The 21,430-nt window shown below is 34.7% G+C and overlaps 1 protein-coding gene across 3 annotated transcripts in view; it reads right to left on the bottom strand.

The window, feature by feature from the left end:
- The window catches only part of FER (FER tyrosine kinase), a 413,835-nt gene that overhangs the window by 97,543 nt on the left and 294,862 nt on the right, over positions 1 to 21,430 (bottom strand). For all 3 annotated transcript variants that reach the window (XM_077757162.1, XM_077757161.1, XM_077757163.1), the window contains one exon: positions 5,096 to 5,219. In XM_077757162.1, coding sequence (XP_077613288.1) covers positions 5,096 to 5,219 — 124 coding nt within the window. The remainder of the gene's footprint in view (positions 1 to 5,095; positions 5,220 to 21,430) is intronic.

Genomic DNA, 21,430 nt, shown 5'->3' with positions numbered 1-21,430 from the left:
AGGTTAGAGAAAGATTGCATATTTTTGACATATTTGAAATTATTGAGCAGTCCTTTCTGTACTGCAGCAAAATTGGTTTAGAAGCTAAAAATAAAAGTACAGCTTAATATATTCAAAATTGTAATCAAATGTTGGAACAAGAAAATCAGTCATAAATGCTTAGTCAACTAAGATTATCACATTTCTATGCTAATCCTATGTTTTTAATTAACAGATAAAGCAGAAGGGGGTATCTAAACAATAGTGTATAAAAAATGAAAAAATAAATTTTCAAGCTCTAATTAAATGGAGAGGCACTAACAAAATACTGCTGCATTTCAGCAACTCTTTATCAAAAACAACAAAAAAACACCTTGGTATATCTTTCTAAAATTACATTTCACAGGCTTCAGCATCCTCTTCTGTTTATAAAGCGTCCAGATGTTAAATATGAGTAGAGATATCACAGGAAATGCCATCTGGCCTTCTTCCCCGAATCTCCCAATTGGTCAGAAGACCCATTTCTTATGGAAGGCAGTTCAAGGCAGTGATTTAGAGTGTGGGCTCTAGAACCAGAGTGCCAGGATCCGTAACTGGGATTTGCCACTTTCTTTTAATATGATCTCGGGCAAGATAATCAACCTCTCTAACCACAAGTTTCCTCATGTGTAAAATGGGCTTAGCAATAGTACCTACTGTTGTTTCAAGGATTTACTCATTCACCAATAAGTGTCTGGCACTGTTGCAGGCTTTTGAAACAGTGAACACTATAGGTACGAATGATTGCCCTCATGAAGCCTGCATTATCAGATATTACATCTAAAGCATTTAATTAGCAGAGTGCCTAGTACTCAGTAAGGTGTCATTAAAGGGCAGCTGTTAGAATTACTAACACTTGAATGAGACAGAATAAAACACTGCCACTCAAATGATGGGAATGTGTCAGAATGAAATCAGCACATCTAAGATCTCGCAGTGGCCCTGCCATTAACTGTTTAGATAACCTTCATTCAATCTCTCAGCCTCAATTATTTAATCTATAAGTTTATTTTAAGGTTCTATTTACTGAAAATATAGCAATTCATGACAGACATAAAAGGTGAGGCTTTAAAAACATTAAAGAAAATATTTCACTTTGCATATTTTAGCTTTATCTTACCATTTAAATGATACAAAGCCGAATTAAGCACAAGAATGTATTTTCAGTCCACTGAAAGCTTAGGGAGAGCTCAAATTCTAGGTAATAAGCTGTAGTTTTTTTTTAAATAGAGAAAAGCATTCAAGAACCAATGGAAAAATGTAAATGATCAATATCATACCCAAATCTTTAGTTTCATAAAATATGAAATCACAAAAAACCAAAAATGAGACAGAAGCAGCAGATAGATTTATCTTTAAAAGTATACTGGGGCACCTGGGTATCTTAGTTGGTTAAGTGCCCAACTTTGGCTCAGGTCATGATCTGATGGTTTGTGAGTTCAAGCCCCATATTGGGCTCCATGCTGACAACTTGGAGCCTGCTTGGGATTCTTTCTCTCCCCTTCTCATTACCACCCCCCACCCCTACCCCGGCTCAAGCTCAAACTCTCATTCTCAAATAAGTAATTTTAAAAAAAGTTTATCTTTTCTTTGCTTTCCATGGATACCAAACAACATGGCAGAAAACCAACTTTTAAAAATAAACCCAAATAAAAATAAATATTGCAGTAAGATTCATGAGCAATAAAACCATAAATACCATTACCATTTGTAACTAGTATAATGTCAAACTTCAATCCACTTATCAAAATTGGTCAGGCTTAATACTTTTTAAGAGTAATATCTAACAATCTAGTTACATACCATTTTAAGTAAATGCATGGATACCCAAAATTTATCAGTATTCTTCAAAGATTCATATAAAGTACAAGTAGGAGAGAAAATTTCATGTTGGTCTATAAAATAATTATAAAGAAAATGTAGTTGACTTATAACTAAACTCAAACAAAATAATCTAGTAATTCACTAGCTATAAACAGAAATAGTTTCAATTAGAAACTTAAGAGTATCCAGAGAACCCTTCTGGAAGTTAAATGGAAATCACAAGAACATTTTCCAAAAGCAGGCCAATTTCGTTATGCAATTACTTGTTTCCATTTTATAGCTGTCATACTTGTTTATCTATAATGAAACATTGCTCTGGTTTCCTCATGGTAATCAAAAAAACACCACAAATCTAAAGGAAGAAAATGTGTCACCCCCCATCCTGAAACTTAAGATGCTATTTTGAGGAGAGACAATTAGAAATATTTTCAAGTCTTAAATTTCAGTGACTTCTAACCACTGAACAGAATACAATTTGTAGGTTCACATAAAATTTAAAGCACATTAAAATTTTTTGCCTTGATTCATGGGACATAAACTTCACAAGTCATAGACATGTATATCTTTTAGTGGTATTTGGGGATGTCAAAAATGGGGCTTAGTGCCTTTCTTCACTACCTAAAAACTGAAACATTCAATCATGTCAAAATTAATCAATTTCTGAAATAACCTCATTAGAAATTTTTCTAATAAGGAAAAACATTTCCACTTTAGTGAATGCCATATCTATTTATATTTATATATTTGTTATTTCTTAGGAGAAAAAGCCCTGTCTTCAGTGCATCTTTTAACCATAAATCTATGAAAATCCATTGGAGTACTATTACTAGCACAGAAATAGTTCTATAGGATGACACAGAGGAACAGCACAATTCACTTCTATAAAAAATTCAACACAAAGAATATTTTATTTTTTCAGCATAGTGTCATGTATTGTTGAGGTACTGAATTGAAAAGAAAAAGAAAATGAATTCATCCAAAAGAGCATTTATAGAAGTTTCAAGAGTAACAAAAGACCACTGGCCATGGGTATCATAAAATTCATCCAGTAATTATGATTAAGAAGTAAAATATGCAGACTGCTTCGAAGAAATCAATGGAAATGACTATAGAAAAATATTATAATGTTGCTATATTATAGCTAATAAGAAAAACCCTATGAAAATAAAAGCATTTATTAAAATAAAGACAAAAAGAAAATGTTCTATGCCACAGATGACAAGTTCAGGACTGGTCTGTTAATGCTTATCAGTTCCCTAAGAGATGTGACTGATCCTGGAATCCTTCTGAATACAACACAGAAAGCCACTATCAATCACTGAAAATAGGCAGTGAAACCTATTTGTCAAACCTGCTCTAAGTAATATTGTTTAAGATATTCAATCTGGAACCTTCCCCACAGGCAAATAGTACAGGAAAAGTACAACCTTCTAAGATATGTGATCAAGCACAGGTTGACATTCAAATATTTGTGAATGCATGAAAATACTTAACACGGAAAATGGAAAAATAAGAGCAGCTAATGTTATGATTTGGTTAAGTCGGATTATTTTTAAAAACTAATTGTCATCTACAACATAGAATGGTTTCAATTCTGAGTACACAGGCACTTAAAACAATACAGTCATACTATACAAATCAAAACCACACAATGAGATATCACCTCACACCTGTCAGAATGGCTAATATTAACAACTCAAGCGACAACAGATGTTGGCAAGGAGTGGGAAAAGAGGATCTCTTTTGCACAGCTGGTGGGAATGCAAACTGGTACAGTCACTCTGGAAAACAGTATGGAGGTTCCTCAAAAAATTAAAAATAGAAGTACCCTATGACCCAGCAACTGCACTACTAGGTATTTATCTAAGGGGCACACACACCCCAATGTTTATAGCAGCACTATTGACAATAGCCAAAACATGGAAAGAGCCCAAATGTCCATCGACAAATGAATGGATAAAGATGTGGTATGTGTATATATATATATAATGGAATATTATATATATATAATGAAATATTTTATATATATATATAATGGAATATTACTCAGCAATCAAAAAGAATGAAGTCTTGCCATTTGCAACTGCGTGGATGGGACTAGAGGGCATTATGCTAAGTGAAATTAGCCAGAGAAACACAAATATCATATGACTTCACTCATATGAGGAATTTAAGATACAAAACAGATGAACATAAGGGAAGGGAAGCAAAAGTAATAGAAAAACAGGGAGGGGGACAAAACATAAGACTCTTAAATATAGAGAACAAATAGAGGGCTGCTGGAGGGGTTGTGTGAAGCGGGGATGGGCTACACGGGTAAGGGGAAATAAATGTGAGTTTCAGGTGACTTCAGGTGAATTTCAAATAAATGTGAATTTCAGGTGACGGTACCTTGGTTCTGCTTTAATTATACATTATACAGCTTCACTAGAGTATTAAGCCGAAGCCTGCATAATGAAACACATCAGAGAAAAATATACTTCAATAACTGAACCAATTTAGAGAAAGTCCATACCAGTTCAATCTGACACTGAACTCTGTTCCATGTTAAACAGTATGATCGTGCTATTTCCAGTGAATAAAAACTGCATCAATGCCCCACTTCATTTTGCTTAAATATACTTAGCCGTATTTAGGATCTGACATGAATTCTGCAAGAGATCTTAAGTTGTACTGACATTTAGCAGTAAAGAACATTTTCAGCTATAAGCAAATAAAATCACAATCTATAAACGCATTAAAACCAAGCCACTGCTCTTAATGTAATTTGGTAAAGTTTTCTAAAATCTCCTTTGAAATAACTATTATGCTAATATCTTCTACCCTTGGCCAAATTCACTGTCATGAATTGTTGTTTAACAATTATGCTCTTCCATGGCTATAATTTATAAATAATTTTTTGCAAAATGAGAATAGAGAGCACATGAAACAATCTTATTTGGCTATAAGACTGTAGTTGATTATGTGACTAACTTCTGGTACATCTTATCACTAGTTCATTCATGATTATAATACAACAGATTTTAATCAGTAGGTAACTCATTGTCTAATTAGGTGTACTTACCTCAGTAAGTGTTTCTGTAAATTATATCAACAACTATCAAAGAAGGCTTCCACACAAAATACGAAAACCAACAAGAAAATATGTAAGCTTTGTGAAAGAACTTCAGTGCTGTATTGCATTGCTGTAATGTCACTTTTCTAGCGCTCTATTAATAAAACCAGAAAATGCTGAAAAAAATATTCTTCTTACCTGTGTATACAGTTTTTACTCTCGAGATAGGACATACCAGAAACAGCATCTAATGCAAATTTCACTAACTGCTTGAGCTTTAGTTCATCCTTCTTCTTTCTCAGAAAGGAGAGGAAATCACCTCCTAGAAGAATTGAGAGATGAACAACGAGATAAAATCATGATGTACTATCTATGAGAGACACCCAGCAGAACAAAAAGCTTTACACATCAGGCCACACTTTCTACCCATTTTGTTTGATGTAAACATAAAGCAAAGTATGAAAAGAACACATCTATCAGAAAAGAGGTACCATAAACTTTCCTACATAGTTTAAATCCTTTAAATGCCTCACAGTTTGTTACCCAACATACAATAATATTCAAACAAAATCATACGATTGCCATTTCTCACCAATTTCCCCAACTAAAATTTTCTGTGAAGTTTTGTTTTCTCTAATACCAAATAAAAGATCGTAATCATTAGTAGTTTAAAATGTAAATGATATCAAATTAGTTATCAGATTCAGTGAATACTGAAGTCACTGATGGTAGAGCCAGAAGGGAAACAAAAAGCAACGGTTTTGATATGATTGAATTGCTGACCCAGATTGCCTTTGTGTGTCAGATGGATTTCAGCGATGTCTTTGAGCAACTCTTTAAACCAACATAGTCCAAAAGAATATAACATGCAGGAGCGCCTGGATGGCTCAGTTGGTTAAGCGTCCCACTCTCGGTTTTGGTTTAGGTTATGATTTTATGGTTTGGTTCCTGAGTCCGAGTCCTGCCTTGGACTCTGCACAGATAGTGTGGAGCCTACTTGGGATCCTCTCTCTTTCGTTCTCTCTCTGCTCTTCCCGTGCTCACGCTCGCTATCTTTCAAAATCAGTAAATAAACTTTAAAAAAAAGTTTTGAAAAAAATATAACACACAGTAATTTTCAATTTTCTGGTACTACATTTAGAAAGGTAACACTAAGAACAAAATAGTGAAATTCATTTTGATAACGTATTTTTTTCTTTAGTCAAATAATCCCCAAATACACTTTATCAATATGTAACATTATAAAAACTGTAGTTTTTATTTTACATTTTAGTATCCTAAGTCTTTAAAATATGTTGTTTATTTCACATTTCATGGGACATCTCAAATATTTCAAACATTTAAAATATTTTCTAATAACTGAATCCTATCCATTTTAAGACGATTAGAATTAAATGAAATTCAGGGAGCCTGGGTGGCTCAGTCGGTTAAGTGTTCGACTTCAGCTCAGGTCATGATCTCACAGTTCGTGGGTTCAAGCCCTGCATCAGGCTCTGTGCTGACTGCCAGCTCAGAGCCTGGAGCCTGTTTCAGATTCTGTGTGTCTCTCTCTCAGAAATAAATAAAATATTTTTAAAAAATTTTAAAAAAAAGAATGAAATGAAATTCAAAATTCAGTTTTTAGAAGCACTAGCCACATTTCAAAAGATCAAGAGCCACCTATTGCCAGTGACCCTTCAACTGTGTATTCATTTTTCATAAAGCATGAAAGACTATATGAAGGCCTAATTATCCTTCCTTCTTAGTGTATAGTGTATTGCATTTTTTAAAGTTACATATATTAAAATGAAAGTTCTCTAAAAAAAATCATTCCCACTTTTTCTTTCTATTAGGCTCTTGGATTTTAAGCCAGAATTTTGCAAGAGGGATTAGCATTTTAATTGCCATTTCCTGAACTTTTTAATCCTCTCCACCAGGGATCCAGGCTTCCATAAATATAAAAACTCTGGAGGTGAAGACTTAATGGCTTTTCTTTAATGAGAGTACCTGGGAAATAAACACTTGCCTAACTCTACTTATCATGTATGTTGCCTTTCTCTAACTTCTTATTCACAAATCACATGTTACAGAAATTTAGGTGGCCCTTTTACAAAATAAATAGCTATATGCTTAAAAATAATCTTAACAGTGTCAGATAATTTACTTTTTTCTGTTCCTTTAAAGAAAATATTAAATGTATTAAGTTACTAGGAAGATTATTGAAATAGTCTCTATTAAGCTTAACTTAATTTTCTGAGCAAAACACACAAAAGCAACAGTACGCAGCAAAATTAAGCACTAATTTCTTAACTTTAATAGGCATACCAATTAAGTGGATTTGAAATCAATATTTAGTTTGTTATTACTTGGACCAATATTTACATATATTAATTCTTTTGTTAGATATATGTTGGCCTATTTTAGAAAAAGTTCAGAATTCTGGTCTTGAACCCACATAGCACTTTGTTTAAGCTTTGGAATAGCTTTCAAATGAAAAGAGCTTTTCTGGAACGTGATTTAAAGCAGCATATGACATAACCCCAGTGTTCTGTAGAATCCTATTTTTTTTCAAAGTTCACTCATATTCAGCACTTTTCCATCCGCCTCCTGTTCTTCTTAAATCTACTCCTTCAGTGAATCTTCCTTTACTGGCTAACCCCTGCCCCAAACTGTAAACCCTGTGAAGAGGATTGTGCCTCTGTTGCTTGATATTGTCATTTCAGAGCCTACCACATCATATCTGGCACATAATAATACCTCAATAAACAGCTCTTGAATGAATGAGTAAACAGTGTGTACCTATCTCTTCCTGCAGCTCTAGGTTCCCCAGGAGGACAACCATTTTTCATTAATTTTAACATTTCTTCCTGAGTCCCTCTCCAATGGTGAGAACTGTACTTTTAAGTACTTGTTAAATATTAAAATAATGTTTAGAGAAGGATAATGCCACGTTTCTCATCAATGGCACCGGACAGATGCTGTAAAATTCTTTAAATTCCAACAATAAACTTAGGGCTTTTAAGACTGAGCTAATCTTGACAGATGCTTCTCTAACATGAATACCTTAAGAATTGCATCATTTAAAAACATTATTTGCAAAAAGGAAGTCCTTGGTAGATAAAACTGTAAAACAACAAATGCATGATATAATAAAGAAAAGACAACAGTTAAATAGCGTTACAAGTTGCCTGAAAAGTGATGCCAAGCCAATAAACGTAAAGTACTAGAAAGCAGAGTGACAGCTGTTTCCGAATGCTGTGACACAGCCAAAGATACAGATGAAGGACTGATTGCTTCTTAATCCAACAATATTTCTGCGTTAGAGAAATTTCTTGCCTAAAATCATTAAATCATTAAAGTAAATTTTAATTTAATCCCATTTTCTAGTTATTCAAGAAAGAGAATGATCTTAAGAAGGAAAGCCACCATTCCACAGCCCTTGTCAGCTTCTTGCAGGTCACTGCACAGAGGTAAAACCTTCAAGAAAAATTAAATAATTGTGATTCAGTACTGAAAGCCTGAGCCTTGGGCAAGTGTTAGCATTAAGAACCTTGAAGCAAGAAGTCAACACCCCAGAGGACAGACTATGAGATTAAAGGTAGGATACCCAGGAAATAATTCAGACAGAGCCAGAAATGTTCCCCTAGGCACAATACTTGGTTACTACCATTGAGTGAAGAACTGGAAAGTGACGTCAGATGATAGAATTTTTAGTATTCACTGTCAGTTATTGTAGACAACAGTGTCTATTCCCTTGAATTCGTTCTCCTGTCATTTTCATTAAGTGCCAAGTTAAAGAACCTCTCTTAGAGTTTGTGATATATGTAATAATCATATATACAGTACATATATTTACATGTGTATGCATGTGTGTGTATATGCATATAGCACGGAATACCATACCTAACCACTGCAGTAAGGATCTTGGTATATAAAGGAGGCAAAAGAAGATATTAACTCCCCTTTGTAAATCTGTCTTAACAAAGATTATTGCTATGTAGGTATACTGCATAATAAATCAAGATAGAATGGATTATTTTCTAAAATTCTCTACCAGTGATAAATTTCTAAGATGACACTTAATATGTTTTTATAGCCAACTTTTTGGTTACTAGGGAGATAGCATGACATCATGAAAAGAGCATGGATATTGAAGTCAGACTGACCTAAGTCTGGTTACCACAGAGGCCTTGAGTAAGTTGTTTTTCTAAGCGTCTCTAAAACAGGAAATAAGTGCATTTTTTTCCCTCAAGATGGCTTTGAAGACTAAAATGTATCTAAAACACTAAGCCCATGCCTAGAATATCATACAATACTACTACAACTTCTTATTTTTGCTCAAGCTATTTTGCATCTCAAGATAGAAAGAGCTGTAGTTGGGACTGGCTGTTTGTCATATATCTGTTTTCCCTTATTCCCTTCAATTTCCTGCCCTTCTCCCATTTTGGAAAGTATTCACTTCACGCTCAACATTAAAGATGGTCCTAGAATGGCTTCATCCAATCAACGAAGCCCATTCCCCTGCCCAAGTGACTGGTTCAGGTAAAGACACATGGCTTAATTTGGGCCACTGAGATACAAGGAAATTCTTAAGGGTTGGGGTGGGGGAGAAGAGGGAAAAAAAACTAGGAGTATGTAATTCTCTCAAAAATAAATAAACATTACAAAATTTAAAAAACATATTATTGGGAATTTAAAAAGGTAATGTGTTGTACCCCAATGTTCATAGGAGCNGGGGGGATGGGCACTGGGTGTTATGTGGAAATTAATTTGACAATAAACTATTTGTAAAAAAAATAAAATAAAATAACCCCCCCCAAAAATAAAATAAAAATAAAAAGCTAATGTGTATTAAATGTATGGAACAAGTAGAAAACAATAAATAGCAGTGTTTATTATTGCTTGCATCCAACGTTTAGTAGGATAGAGGGCTATTCTCAACAGGACTTTCTCAAAAGATTTCTTACTATGCTGGAAAAATTTGATCATACCTATTCTTTCAGTATTCATGACACTGGGAAGAACTAATCACATTAAACAAACTCAGAGAGATGATTATATAAACAAGAACACTAATTTATCAATTTGTCATTAGAGAAAGGGATCATCAGGGCTCCATCGCTAATGACTTGTCATTGAATCATGTAGAGATCTTAATTTACCTTAAAATAACTTCAAAATTTGTTAAATTAAGAGATATCAGTCCCTAGTGATATATAAAATATATGATTCATCACTCCTGTTTCCTAGGATATAAATTTATTCCTGAGAAGTTTGGTTTAATTATGTTCACTTATAAATTTAAATAGGATAATAAAGCAACTACTACATTGTAGAGAGCTGCTTTGGGGGCCCCATTTATGTCATCATTCAGAGTTTTTATTTAAAAAATAGTAAACTTTTTTCTCTTTAGCCTGTAGTGATGAAAGTTATGGCTGTTAGCTGGACTATCAAAAATAAGAGGAAAATAAATATGACAATCATAAACAATGAATGCTGATGCATCCTGTTCTCCATGAAATACAGAAAAGATTTTATATAATAGGAGAGGAGCCAAAACAAGTCCTTGAAGAAGAAAGCATAAGTACAAACACCCGAGCAGAGGGTACTGACTGCTGCATGTAGGGTATACTCAGGAAGAGATGGACAGCACAGAAAGATAGTAGGCAGGCAGGAGAATGCTCTATTTGTCAGTCGAGGTGATGAGGGCTTATATTAAGAACTACCCAAAAAAAGACTAAAGCATTAGATCTGAAAAGACTGTAAAAATGCTATAAATGGGTCAGTTTGTGAAGATGAGGAAGAGGAAAATACTGAATAACCGAAAATAACTACAAGAATATATTGGCTTTCTTAACTCCATTTTCTTTTTAAAACAGCACTTACGGAACAGCTTGCTACCTAAGTAACATAATTCAGCTAGGCCAAAAGCAGAGCTGAGTGTATGGTTTTCCCAGTCTGGGTTAATACATGACATTAGTCTTTTCCGACAAAGTTCCTTAATAGCCTTATTCTGCTAACACTGCAGAATAGTGGGAACCTTTTGCATTTCTCCTCTGCAGATGCTCTTTGAGAACATAACTCAAGAGTGATCATGGTAACAGATCTATGAAATAAAGGAGTGCATTTCACAGTATGTTTAACTTGCTGGTTTAAGAGGCACCAGCTATAATCTCACCAGACATTATGGGAATTGCCACAACAGATGCCAGAACCAACTTTCACAAACTCTCAGAATGTCAGTACTGGAAAGCACTCGGGACGTAAGCAGCTTTTTCATATTATGGAAGAGGGAACTGAATTTATCTTTTATATTTATAGTGGCGATTTTGGTGATAATATTGGTATTCTAAGGCCAGTGTTTGCAAACCATGTCTGGAAGCCAAAACCAATTTCTCGCCTATTTTTGTAAATAAAGCTTTATTGGAAAACTACCACATTCATTCCTTTACATGTTGTCTATAGATGCTTTCATGCTATGGCAGCAGAGTTGCAACAGCAACTGTGTGGCCCTCCAAGCCTAAATATTTTATTACCTGGCCCTTTAGAGGGCAAGTTTGCCAACTCTTGTTTTCAGATATTTATTACTCAGTATAAATATTTTAGTCCCTCTCATTTAAATGATTCCTATGGTTGCTTTGTCTACTCGCAACCAAGATTTTACTTTTTACTATGTTTTTACTGCAACAGAGCTCGATAGTGACATGGCTTAATGCCGAAAGAGAAACCTGAAAAGGTAGATTCATCAACCCATTTTACTCCTAAGGCTTATAAACATATTCACACATACAAAACAACATACAATGAGATGGCAAATCCCCTGACACTCTCCCATTTAATTTTTTAAAAAATGCTTACTGGTTTTTGAAGCAGAGAGACAGAGCATAAGTGGGAGAGGGGCAAGAGGGAGACGCAGAATCTGAAGCAGGCTCCAGGCTCTGAACTGTCAGCACAAAGTCCCATGAGGGGCTTGAACTCGCGAGCTGTGAGATCGTGACCTGAGCCAAAATTGCACACTCAACCGAATGAGCCATCTAGGTGCCTCGATATGCACATTGTTTTATATAACAGATCTCTAGAACTTTTTCATCTTGCATAACTGAAACTCTGTATCATTGACCAACTCCCCATTTCCCCCTCCCAGCAGGCCCTGGCAATCATTATTCTACATTCTGTTTCCAAGAATTTGATTACTTTATTTATTTACTGAAAAATGTTTTAATGTTTATTTTTGAGAGAGAGAGACAGAGAGGGCGTGAGCAAGGGAAAGACAGAGAGAAAGGGAGACACAGAGTTTGAAGCAGGTTCCAGGCGTTGAGCTGTCAGCACAGAGCCTGATGTGGGGCTTGCACTCACAAACCACAAGATAGTAGCCTGAGCTGAAGCTGGACACTTAACCACTGAGCCACCCAGGCACTCCTAGGAGTTTGATTACTTTAAAGACCTCATATAAGTGGAATCATATAGTATTTGTCTTTTTGTGGTTGATTCATTTTACTTAGTTTAATGTCTTCAAGTTTCATCCATGTTTCAGAGTATGACAGAATTTCATTCTTCTCTGAGCTGAAAAACATTTCACATACTTTTAATCCATTTTTTTAATCCATTCACCCACTGATGACACATATTTTTAATCCATTCACCCACTGATGGACATGTAAGCTATTGTGTATAATGCTGCAATGAACATGAATGTGCAAATATCTCTTTAAGATACTGTTTTCAATTCTTTCAAATATATACACAGAAGTTGAATTGCTGGGTCACAATGAAGTTCAATTTTTGGTTTTTGAAGACTTTCCATACTGTTTTCCACAGTAGCTATGCCAGCTTATAATTATACCAACAGTGTACAAGGATTCCAAATTCTTCACATGCTTGCAAAATAAATCCTTTGCTTATTTTTCCATTGAGATACTTAGTTTTTTCCTACTGACTTGCAGAAATTCTTTATACATTCTGGATACTAGCTACTTCTCTGATACACAGTTTGCAAATTTCTCTCCCATTCTGTAGGCTGACTTGACACTTGACCGTTTCCTTTACTGTGCAGAAGTTTAAGCTTGATATAGACCCACTTTTCTATTTTTACTGTTTTTGCCTGTGCTTTTGGTGTCATATACAAGATATCATTGCTCCTTCCTACGTCATGAAGCTTTTCCTGATGACTTTTCTTCTAGGAGTTTTATATTTTCATATCTTATGTATTAAAATCCTTAATTCATTTTCAGTTAATTTTTTATAAAGGTCCGTCTTCATTCTATTGCCTGTGCATATCCAATATTTCCAAAACCATTTCTTAAAGAGACTATCCTATCTCCATTATGGAGTCTTGGCACCCTTGTCAAAAATCATTTGACTGTATATGCCAGAATTTATTTCTGGTATCTATATTCTGTCTCTTTGTTCTGTCTTTGTGCCATATAATACTATGCTTATTACTGTAGCTTTATAATATATTTAGGTACCATGAAGTGTGAGGCCTCCACCTTTGTACTTGTTTATCAAGACTGTTTGATGACTTGGGATCCTTTGAAATTCCATGTAAATTTACTGGACAAAAAACTGCCACTGGAATTTTGTGGGGAGTGCATTGAATCTGTAGATGGCTTTGGGTAGCATGGATATTTTAACAATACTAAGTCTTCCAATTCATTAATGTAGGATGACTTTCCATTTATTTGTATCCTCTTTAATATCTTCCAGCAATGTTTTATAGTCTTCAGTGTACAAATCTTATACCTCTAAGTTTAGTCCTAAGTAATTTTATCTTTTGATGTTACTGTAAAAATATTTAAAGAAAATTTCCTTTTAGGATTGTTCACTCTTATTGTATAAAAACACACTGATTTCTGAATGCTGAATTTTTTCTTTTATTTACTTAGAGAGAGCTGGGGAAGGGCAGAGAGAGGGAGAAAAAGAATCTCAAGCAAGCTCCACTGCCAGTGTGGAGCCCAATGCAGGGCTGGAACTCAAGAACAGTGACATGATGACCTGAGCTGAAATCCAGAGTCATACACTTAACTGACTAAGCCACCCAGGCCACCCTCTGAATGCCGATTTTGTGTCCAGTGACTTTGTTGAATTTCTTTATTAGCTCTAACAAGGTTTTGTTGTGTGGAATCTTTAGGGTTTTCTATAAATAAGATCATGTTATCCGAAAACAGAGAGGATTTTATTTCTTCCTTTTTGATTTGCATGCCTTTCCTTTTTCTTGGCTGATTGCTCTGGCTAAAACATCTAGTATTATGATGAATAGAAGTATTGAGAGTAGGCACTTTTGTCTTATTCCTAATATTAGAGAAAAGCTTTCAGTTTTCACCATTGATTATAATGTTAGCTGGGAGTTTTTTTATATGAATTTTTTTTTTTATTTCTGAGAGACAGAGAGACAGTGTGAGCAGGGGAGGGTCAGAGAGAGAGGGAGACACAGAATCTGAAATAGGCTCCAGGCTCTGAGCTAGCTGTCAGCACAGAGCCCAAAGTGGGGCTCGAACCCACGAACATGAGATCATGACCTAAGCTGAAGTCAGACACTTAATGGACTGAGCCACCCAGGTGCCCCTATATGAACTTTATTATGCTGAGGTAATTTCCTTCCATTCACTGAATTTTATCAAACGCTTTTTTTGCATCAATTAAGATGACTTTGTGATTTTTGACCTTTGTTCTAGAAGTGTGGTATATTAAACATATATTTTCAGGTGTTAAATTATGAGATATGAAACATAATATTGAGAACATAAAATTTCCTGCCACTCTCCCCATCCACAATCCACTGTTACTAAAGCCAAGTCTGATTACCTGTTTCTCTCCCTACTTTCATGTCAAACCTTAACTGCCATCCTCACTCAACAAAAAGCAAAGTATACAAATTTTAAAATCACTCATCAGGAATCTAAGGTAGCCTATAGCAGAATCTCTTCTGACATTGTGACTCACTAATGGTAACTCTTCATTATTTAGGTGAACCACATGTCTCTGTACAAGCATCTTTTCATAGTGGTTCTCTCAATGAGAGACCTCTTGATAATTTCATCTACCTGGGGTTATCTTAACTGTAATTCACTGAATCAAGGAATAGTCTAAAAATAGAATAATATTCTTCATAACAGCATCAAAGAAATCCACCAGCAACAGCAAAATACTTTGAGATAATTTTAAAGAAGGGTATGTCACACCTTCACACTGATAACTATAAAACATGGCTAAGAGAAATTTAAAGAGTGGAAACTATATGCAATAAGACATAAAGTCCATAAAATCAAAGATTAATATTGAGTGTTAAAAGTTAAGTCTCCTCAAAGTGATCATCAGAAGGAATGCAATCCCAATCAAATTCCAAGCAAGCTTTTTCTGGCTGAATTTTACAAGCTGCTTCTAAGTGTTTTATGGAAAGGCAAAAGATCAAAAATAAAGAAAATGTTGAAAAAGAACAAAATGGGAAGAGATAAGACTACCCAGGTTTAAGTACTACTATAAAGTTGTTTTCAAGGAAGTGCCTGGCTTCAGGATAACCAAATAGATCAATAAAACACAACAGAGTTCAGAAATGAATGCACCTACATGTGTCTGATTCATTTACCACATAGATACCAAACAATGCAATGGGGAAAGGAAATTCTTGTAAAGAATTGGTAGTGGAAGAACTAGATAATTGCATGGGAAGACAGAAATTCAACCTCTACTTCACATACTATACAAAATTAATTAAAAGGACTTCTAGAACTAAAGTACAAAGCTCCTTAAAGGAAATATAGAATAGTATCTTTGTGATCTTGATAGAGGAGAAGACTTCTTTGGATTCAAAAAGCAGTAACCATAAATGAAAACAAAGAAAAAGAAAGCAAATTAAAATGGACTTCATCCACGTTAAAATAAAACAAAACTTTTGCTCATCAGAAAACATTACAAAAGTGAATAGGTAATAGGTAAGCCATAGAATTGGCTTTTTCTTTAATTAAAAAAAAATAATTGTAGTAAAAACAACACATAACCAAATTTAGCAACTTTACTACTTTTGGGTACACAGTTCAGAAGTGTTAAGTGTATCCACATTTTTGTGCAACAGATTTCCCAGGCTTTTATCCAGGTTATATAAAGAACTCTTGCAATTTAGTAACAAAAGATAAACAACAATAAAAATGGGCAAGACTAACATCAAAACAAAGATACAGGAGTGGCTAATAGCACATGCCAAGAGTTCAGTGTTGTTTATGATTAGGATATGCAAATAGAAACCACAATAAGGTATCACTTCACACATATTCCACTGACTAAAATTAAAAAGACTGACAACACCAAAAGCTAAAAAACTTGTAGAATAACTGAAGCTCTCATATATTGTTGCAATGCAGATGTATTAAATGCTATAATCACATGAGAAAACTGACAGTTTCTAATAAAATTAAACTTACATCTACAGAATGAACTAGGAATGAATTCTACTACTATGTATTCACCAAAAAGAAATGAAAACATACGGCTATAAGAAGATTTCTACAAATATATTTACGGCACTGTCATTGAAACAGCCACCAACTGGAAAAAAACTCTATATATCTGCATATTTATACAATGGAATGTTACTCAGAAATAAAAACATGAATGTATGCTGATGCATGCAATACTATGGATGAAGAAATGGATTCCAGGTAAATCATATGTCTAACTGTAAGATAAAACAAAAAAAGCTTTTAGAAAAGAACACAGATAAATGAGACCATAGGGATAGGACACATAAAGTTGTACTCATAATGGAAAAAAAAAATGGATATATTCCATTGCATTAAAACTTGGAACTTCTAGGGATGCCTGGGTGGCTCAGGCATCCAGTATCCAACTTCTGATTTCAGCTAAGGTCATGATCTCACAGTTTGTGGGTTCAAGCCCCATGTTGGACTCTGCGCTTTGTAGAGACTGCTTAGGATTCTCTCTCTCCCTCTCTTTCTGCCCCTCCCTTACTTGTGCGCTCTCGCTCTCTCTCTCTCAATTTCTGTTTATCCAAAGACATCATTAAGGTAATGAAAAAGTAAACCATACTGCAAAGGAAGATATTTATAATCTAAAGAACAAAGTAATTGTGTGTAGATACATAAAAAATTCCTACCAATATGAAAAAGACAAGCTAAGAGGAAGAGGAGCAAGTCTTCAACAAGGAATTTCATGAAAAAGCCTATACAAAGGGCCAAGAAGTATAAGCAAATATGTTCAGCATAATTAGTCATTAAAAAAGCTAACTGGGGTGCCTGGGTAACTCAGCTGGTTGGGCGTTGACTTTGGCTAGGATTATGAACTCATGGTTCATGAGTTTGAGCCCCATGTCAGGCTCTATGCTAACAGCTCAGAGCCTGGAGCCTGCTTTGGATTCTGTGTCTCCCTTTCTCTGTTCCTCCCCTGATCTTACTCTGTCTCTCTCTCTCAAAAAAATAGAATTTTTTAAAAATTAAAAAAAAAGATAATTAAAACCGCAGTATCTTGGTGCTTTATACCTATCAGAAGAGCTATAGCTAAAAAGACCAATCATACCTCATTTTGGCAAGGATGTAGAGAAATTGAAACTCTAACATGCCATTAGTGGGGGTGTAAATTGTTGTAACCAACATGGGTACCTTTTTGGCACTTTCTATTAATGCTAAACATGTACAACCTGTAATCCAGCCATTTAACTCCAGCTAGACATATCTAACAGACATGTGCACCAAAAAATGTGCATAAGAATATTCAAAGTGACTTTATTCATGGTAGCCCCAACACAACTGGAAGCAACATAAATGTCCATAAATGGTGGAACAGAAAAATAAATTGTGTTGTATTCATACAATAGAACAACATATAGAAATGATATTAATGCACTCCTGCAACCAAAATATGGATAAACCTCATAAACACAATGCTGAAGAAACATCTAGACCAAAAGAATATGTAAAGTTTGATTCCATTTATGTCAAGTTCAAAAACATGCAAGATTAATCTATTTTATAAGTCAGGAAAATGGTGTGTATTCTTTGTGATAATTTGAGCTGTATACTTATGATTAGTGTACTCTTCTCTATGTATTATGTTTTCTTTGGTCTAGGATTTTACCCTGCTTACAAGCTAGTAAGTTAGAGCCTGTTATTTCTTCATGGGTCAGAGACGAAGGACTTTATTATTCATGGCCCAACATGGGGGTGTTATGGATATGCCCAGATGGGATGCCTGCATACAGAGTAGACAGAATGTGTTACAGGAAAGGAGTTTCGAGTTTGGGAAAGCTTCCACTTGACACTAGGCAGTAAGCAAGGCTGCTCTTTGTCTCAAAGGGAGACATTACCTCATCTCTCAAAGTTGCTCACTACAAACACATCCCTGAGAAATGATGCAGTAGAGATCAGTCAGACATTGGCATACCCAGTAAGACAAACAGGAATGCAAGAGATCAATGGAAGACTATCTCTCAACATACTTTAATAGAAAGCTTACTAGATTTTTTTTATACTATAAAAAATAGATCAGAGGAAGGCCATAAATATAATGCAACAAGATTTCAGCAAGCCATTCGGCCCATCATTACAATCCTGTGGTTAAAATGGAGATGAGGTGAGGAGGGCATTATTACAGTTAAGTGGATTTGCAGGCTGAACAGTAATACCTATGGAATCTTGATTTAAGGATTGATGGAGATCTGTGAGAAAGTCACCAGGGGTATAGAATGACTTGGAATTGCAGGCTTAATCTTCTTTTTTTCCAACATTTTCATTAAGAATTTGGATGAAGATATAAAAGGCATGCTACATATAGTACAAAAAATGTAAGTCATATTGTTCTGCTATTCTGAAAGAAACATTTAAGGTGATATCAAAGCTGCTTGCCAATATGTGAAGAGCCTTTTTATATAATAGGAAGTTGGTTATTTTCTGTATAATTTCAGGTTTCAAGTAAGGTTTTGTTTTTAAGTATACTAGGATACCATGTCTAAATTATTTCTTCAGAAAAACTATGAGAAATCCCCACATATGGGTTCACTCTATCTTTCTAACTTCAAATATTTGCTTCAGGAGAATTTAAGTCCTGCTTTTCCTTAGAAGAGAAAGCTATGGTATTTAGCACTTAGAATAAAAAAGTAAGGAATGATGCTTTTGATATATTTCCACAAAGAGGTATAGTCAATGATGAAAAGATGACTTCCCATATTGGATAAAAAAAATTTAGAGATATTGAAATTTCCTAGAATGGATTGACTTTTCTAGCCAATTAAATCCTTAACTTGATCTATCTTAGGCAAATATAAGAAGACTGACATTCTTTTAAAAAAATCATTTTTAATGTTTCATTTTATTTTTTGAGAGACAGAGCATAAGCAAGGAAGGGGCAGAGAGAGAGGGAGACACAGAATCCAAAGCAGGTTCCACATTCTGAGCTGTCAGCATAGAGCCTGAGAAGGGGCTTGAACCCACAAATACAAGATCATGACCTTAGCTGAAGTCGAATGCTCTACTGACTGAGCCACCTACCTAGGTGCTCCAAAACTATTGACACTCTAAGAAAATGCAGCAAATATAATTATTTGGCAGTATCTTATTACAAGAAGTACTTAGCCCACAAACACTGGGATTTTAATGAGGATCCGGAAAAGTACTCCCCTTCCCTAGGAAGTAAAACTCTTGGTGTAAGAGTTTGATATTAAAAGCATATTGCATGTATTTAATAATTTATGATTATGTGCTGTCAAAGCCATTATCTCAGTGAACCCTTTTAATAATACTGGAAGTATGAATTGAATTGACTTTCCTAAGAATATACTACCAAGAGGGCAATGCGGGGTCTCAAATCCATGTATTTTGTCTAGAGTTGAGAATTCTCTTGGCTACAGCAGCTTTCCAAGTATAGATCAGTGACTATGTCCTGAAAGGACAAGCATGTGTCCTATGTCAAGTGGGGCACATATGGACAGTGAGGAACACCAGAATCTTCCATATGAGAGAGAGTCATGGGGGGTTTCTGGTAGGCCACACAGTGTGTAGTCTCTCAAGTGACAGTTAAGTGTATCTGCCAGCCATCTCACAGAAAGTCTCTTGTGATACATCAGGCTAGGCAGGGAGTTCTATCTAGAAAGGATGCAAGAAAGAATAATGCTCAAAGAATTTGAGGGTAGAAAAAATAAGACTGTATATAGAATTATATAGACTATGTAGAATTCTAGGTAAATTGCTGAAGTCCTCCTAAAAATAAAAACAAATTTTCTATCTTCTGGTTGTTCTCAAACCAATAAGAAAGATAGAAATTTCAGAAATAAACTATAATAAGTAAAACAATAGTGAAACAAATGCTAACTAGGTGTGTTAGTAGTACTCTGTCATGGTTCATAAACATGCACTGAAACGTGCCTGGTAGGACTGAACAGGCTTTAGAAGGTAGGTAAGGTTTGAAGGATGGAGGATTTCATTAGGGGAAAACAAAGAAAGAACACCTGTACTTATTTTTAAAGAAATAGATATAAATTAAAAGAAATAAAGCACTCTTGAGAAGTAAACATTCATAGAACCAAGACTCAAATTTGTTTGTATTTTTGTCTCGTGGAAATGTTTGTGCTAAAGTGGCACTACCACTGATCTCCAAGTTCTCCAAGTCATTGCTTAGGAGGAAAAGCTAAATCAGGTTCACTGTATTAGTGAAAATAGATTTTTCTTTAAACTTTAGACATTGATCAGTCTTCCTTCTATATCCATGACACTGTTTATCTGACTTCCAACTGGACATAAAAATATTTCAGGGGCTCCTGGGAGGCTCAGTCAGTTGAGTATCCAACTCGATTTTGGCTCAGGTTGTGATCCCAAGGTCACGGGATCAAGACCAGCATCAGGCTCATCACTGAGCCTGAAGCCTGCTTAAGATTTTCTCTCTCTCTCTCTCAAACAAAAAGTTTAAAAATATTATTAATTCTAGGAAAAAAATGAAAATTACTACTATTTTTGCAACTGATTCAATCAGAAAATATGGTCTAATGTTTCACTATAAGACATGTAGTCAAGGCTTAGCATGAAAAGATACGTTTCATTACACACTCTAGAGCACAAATCTGAAGATATCACATGTCAAAAAAAGCCTTCAACAACTTCTCAATCTCTCGCCACTTTTCTAGACAGATGAAGGTGTTTTATATATATATATATATCTATAATATATATAAATATAAAACATATCTATAAAACATATATAAATATAAACATATATATAAATATAAAACATATATTATATATATATATATCACTCTCATAGAAGTTTTTCTTCACTTTTATGGATTATTTCTTCTCTCTCCTGCCTTCTTCCCAGGTGTAGCAGTGGTTAGGACAATTTTGAATATTAAGTTGGTTTTGAATAGACCTGTGCTATTCAGCTAAGATAAAAGAGGTTTTTGTAAATATCTGTTCTTAGTCTTCTACCACTACTAGAAAACAGACAGGTACATATTTTAAATAAATTTATCTTTAAAAACTCCACCCATCACTCACTCAATCTGGTATTCAACTTGGTGGGCATGGCTATGATAATATTTTGGATCCCAAATATAGT

Source organism: Crocuta crocuta, unplaced genomic scaffold (assembly GCF_008692635.1).
Source record: "Crocuta crocuta isolate KB4526 unplaced genomic scaffold, BGI_CrCroc_1.0 scaffold131, whole genome shotgun sequence".
NCBI classification, from domain to species: Eukaryota; Metazoa; Chordata; class Mammalia; order Carnivora; family Hyaenidae; genus Crocuta; species Crocuta crocuta.
The sequence above is the reverse complement of the archived record's forward strand: the minus strand, read 5'-3'. Positions and strand labels throughout refer to the sequence as shown.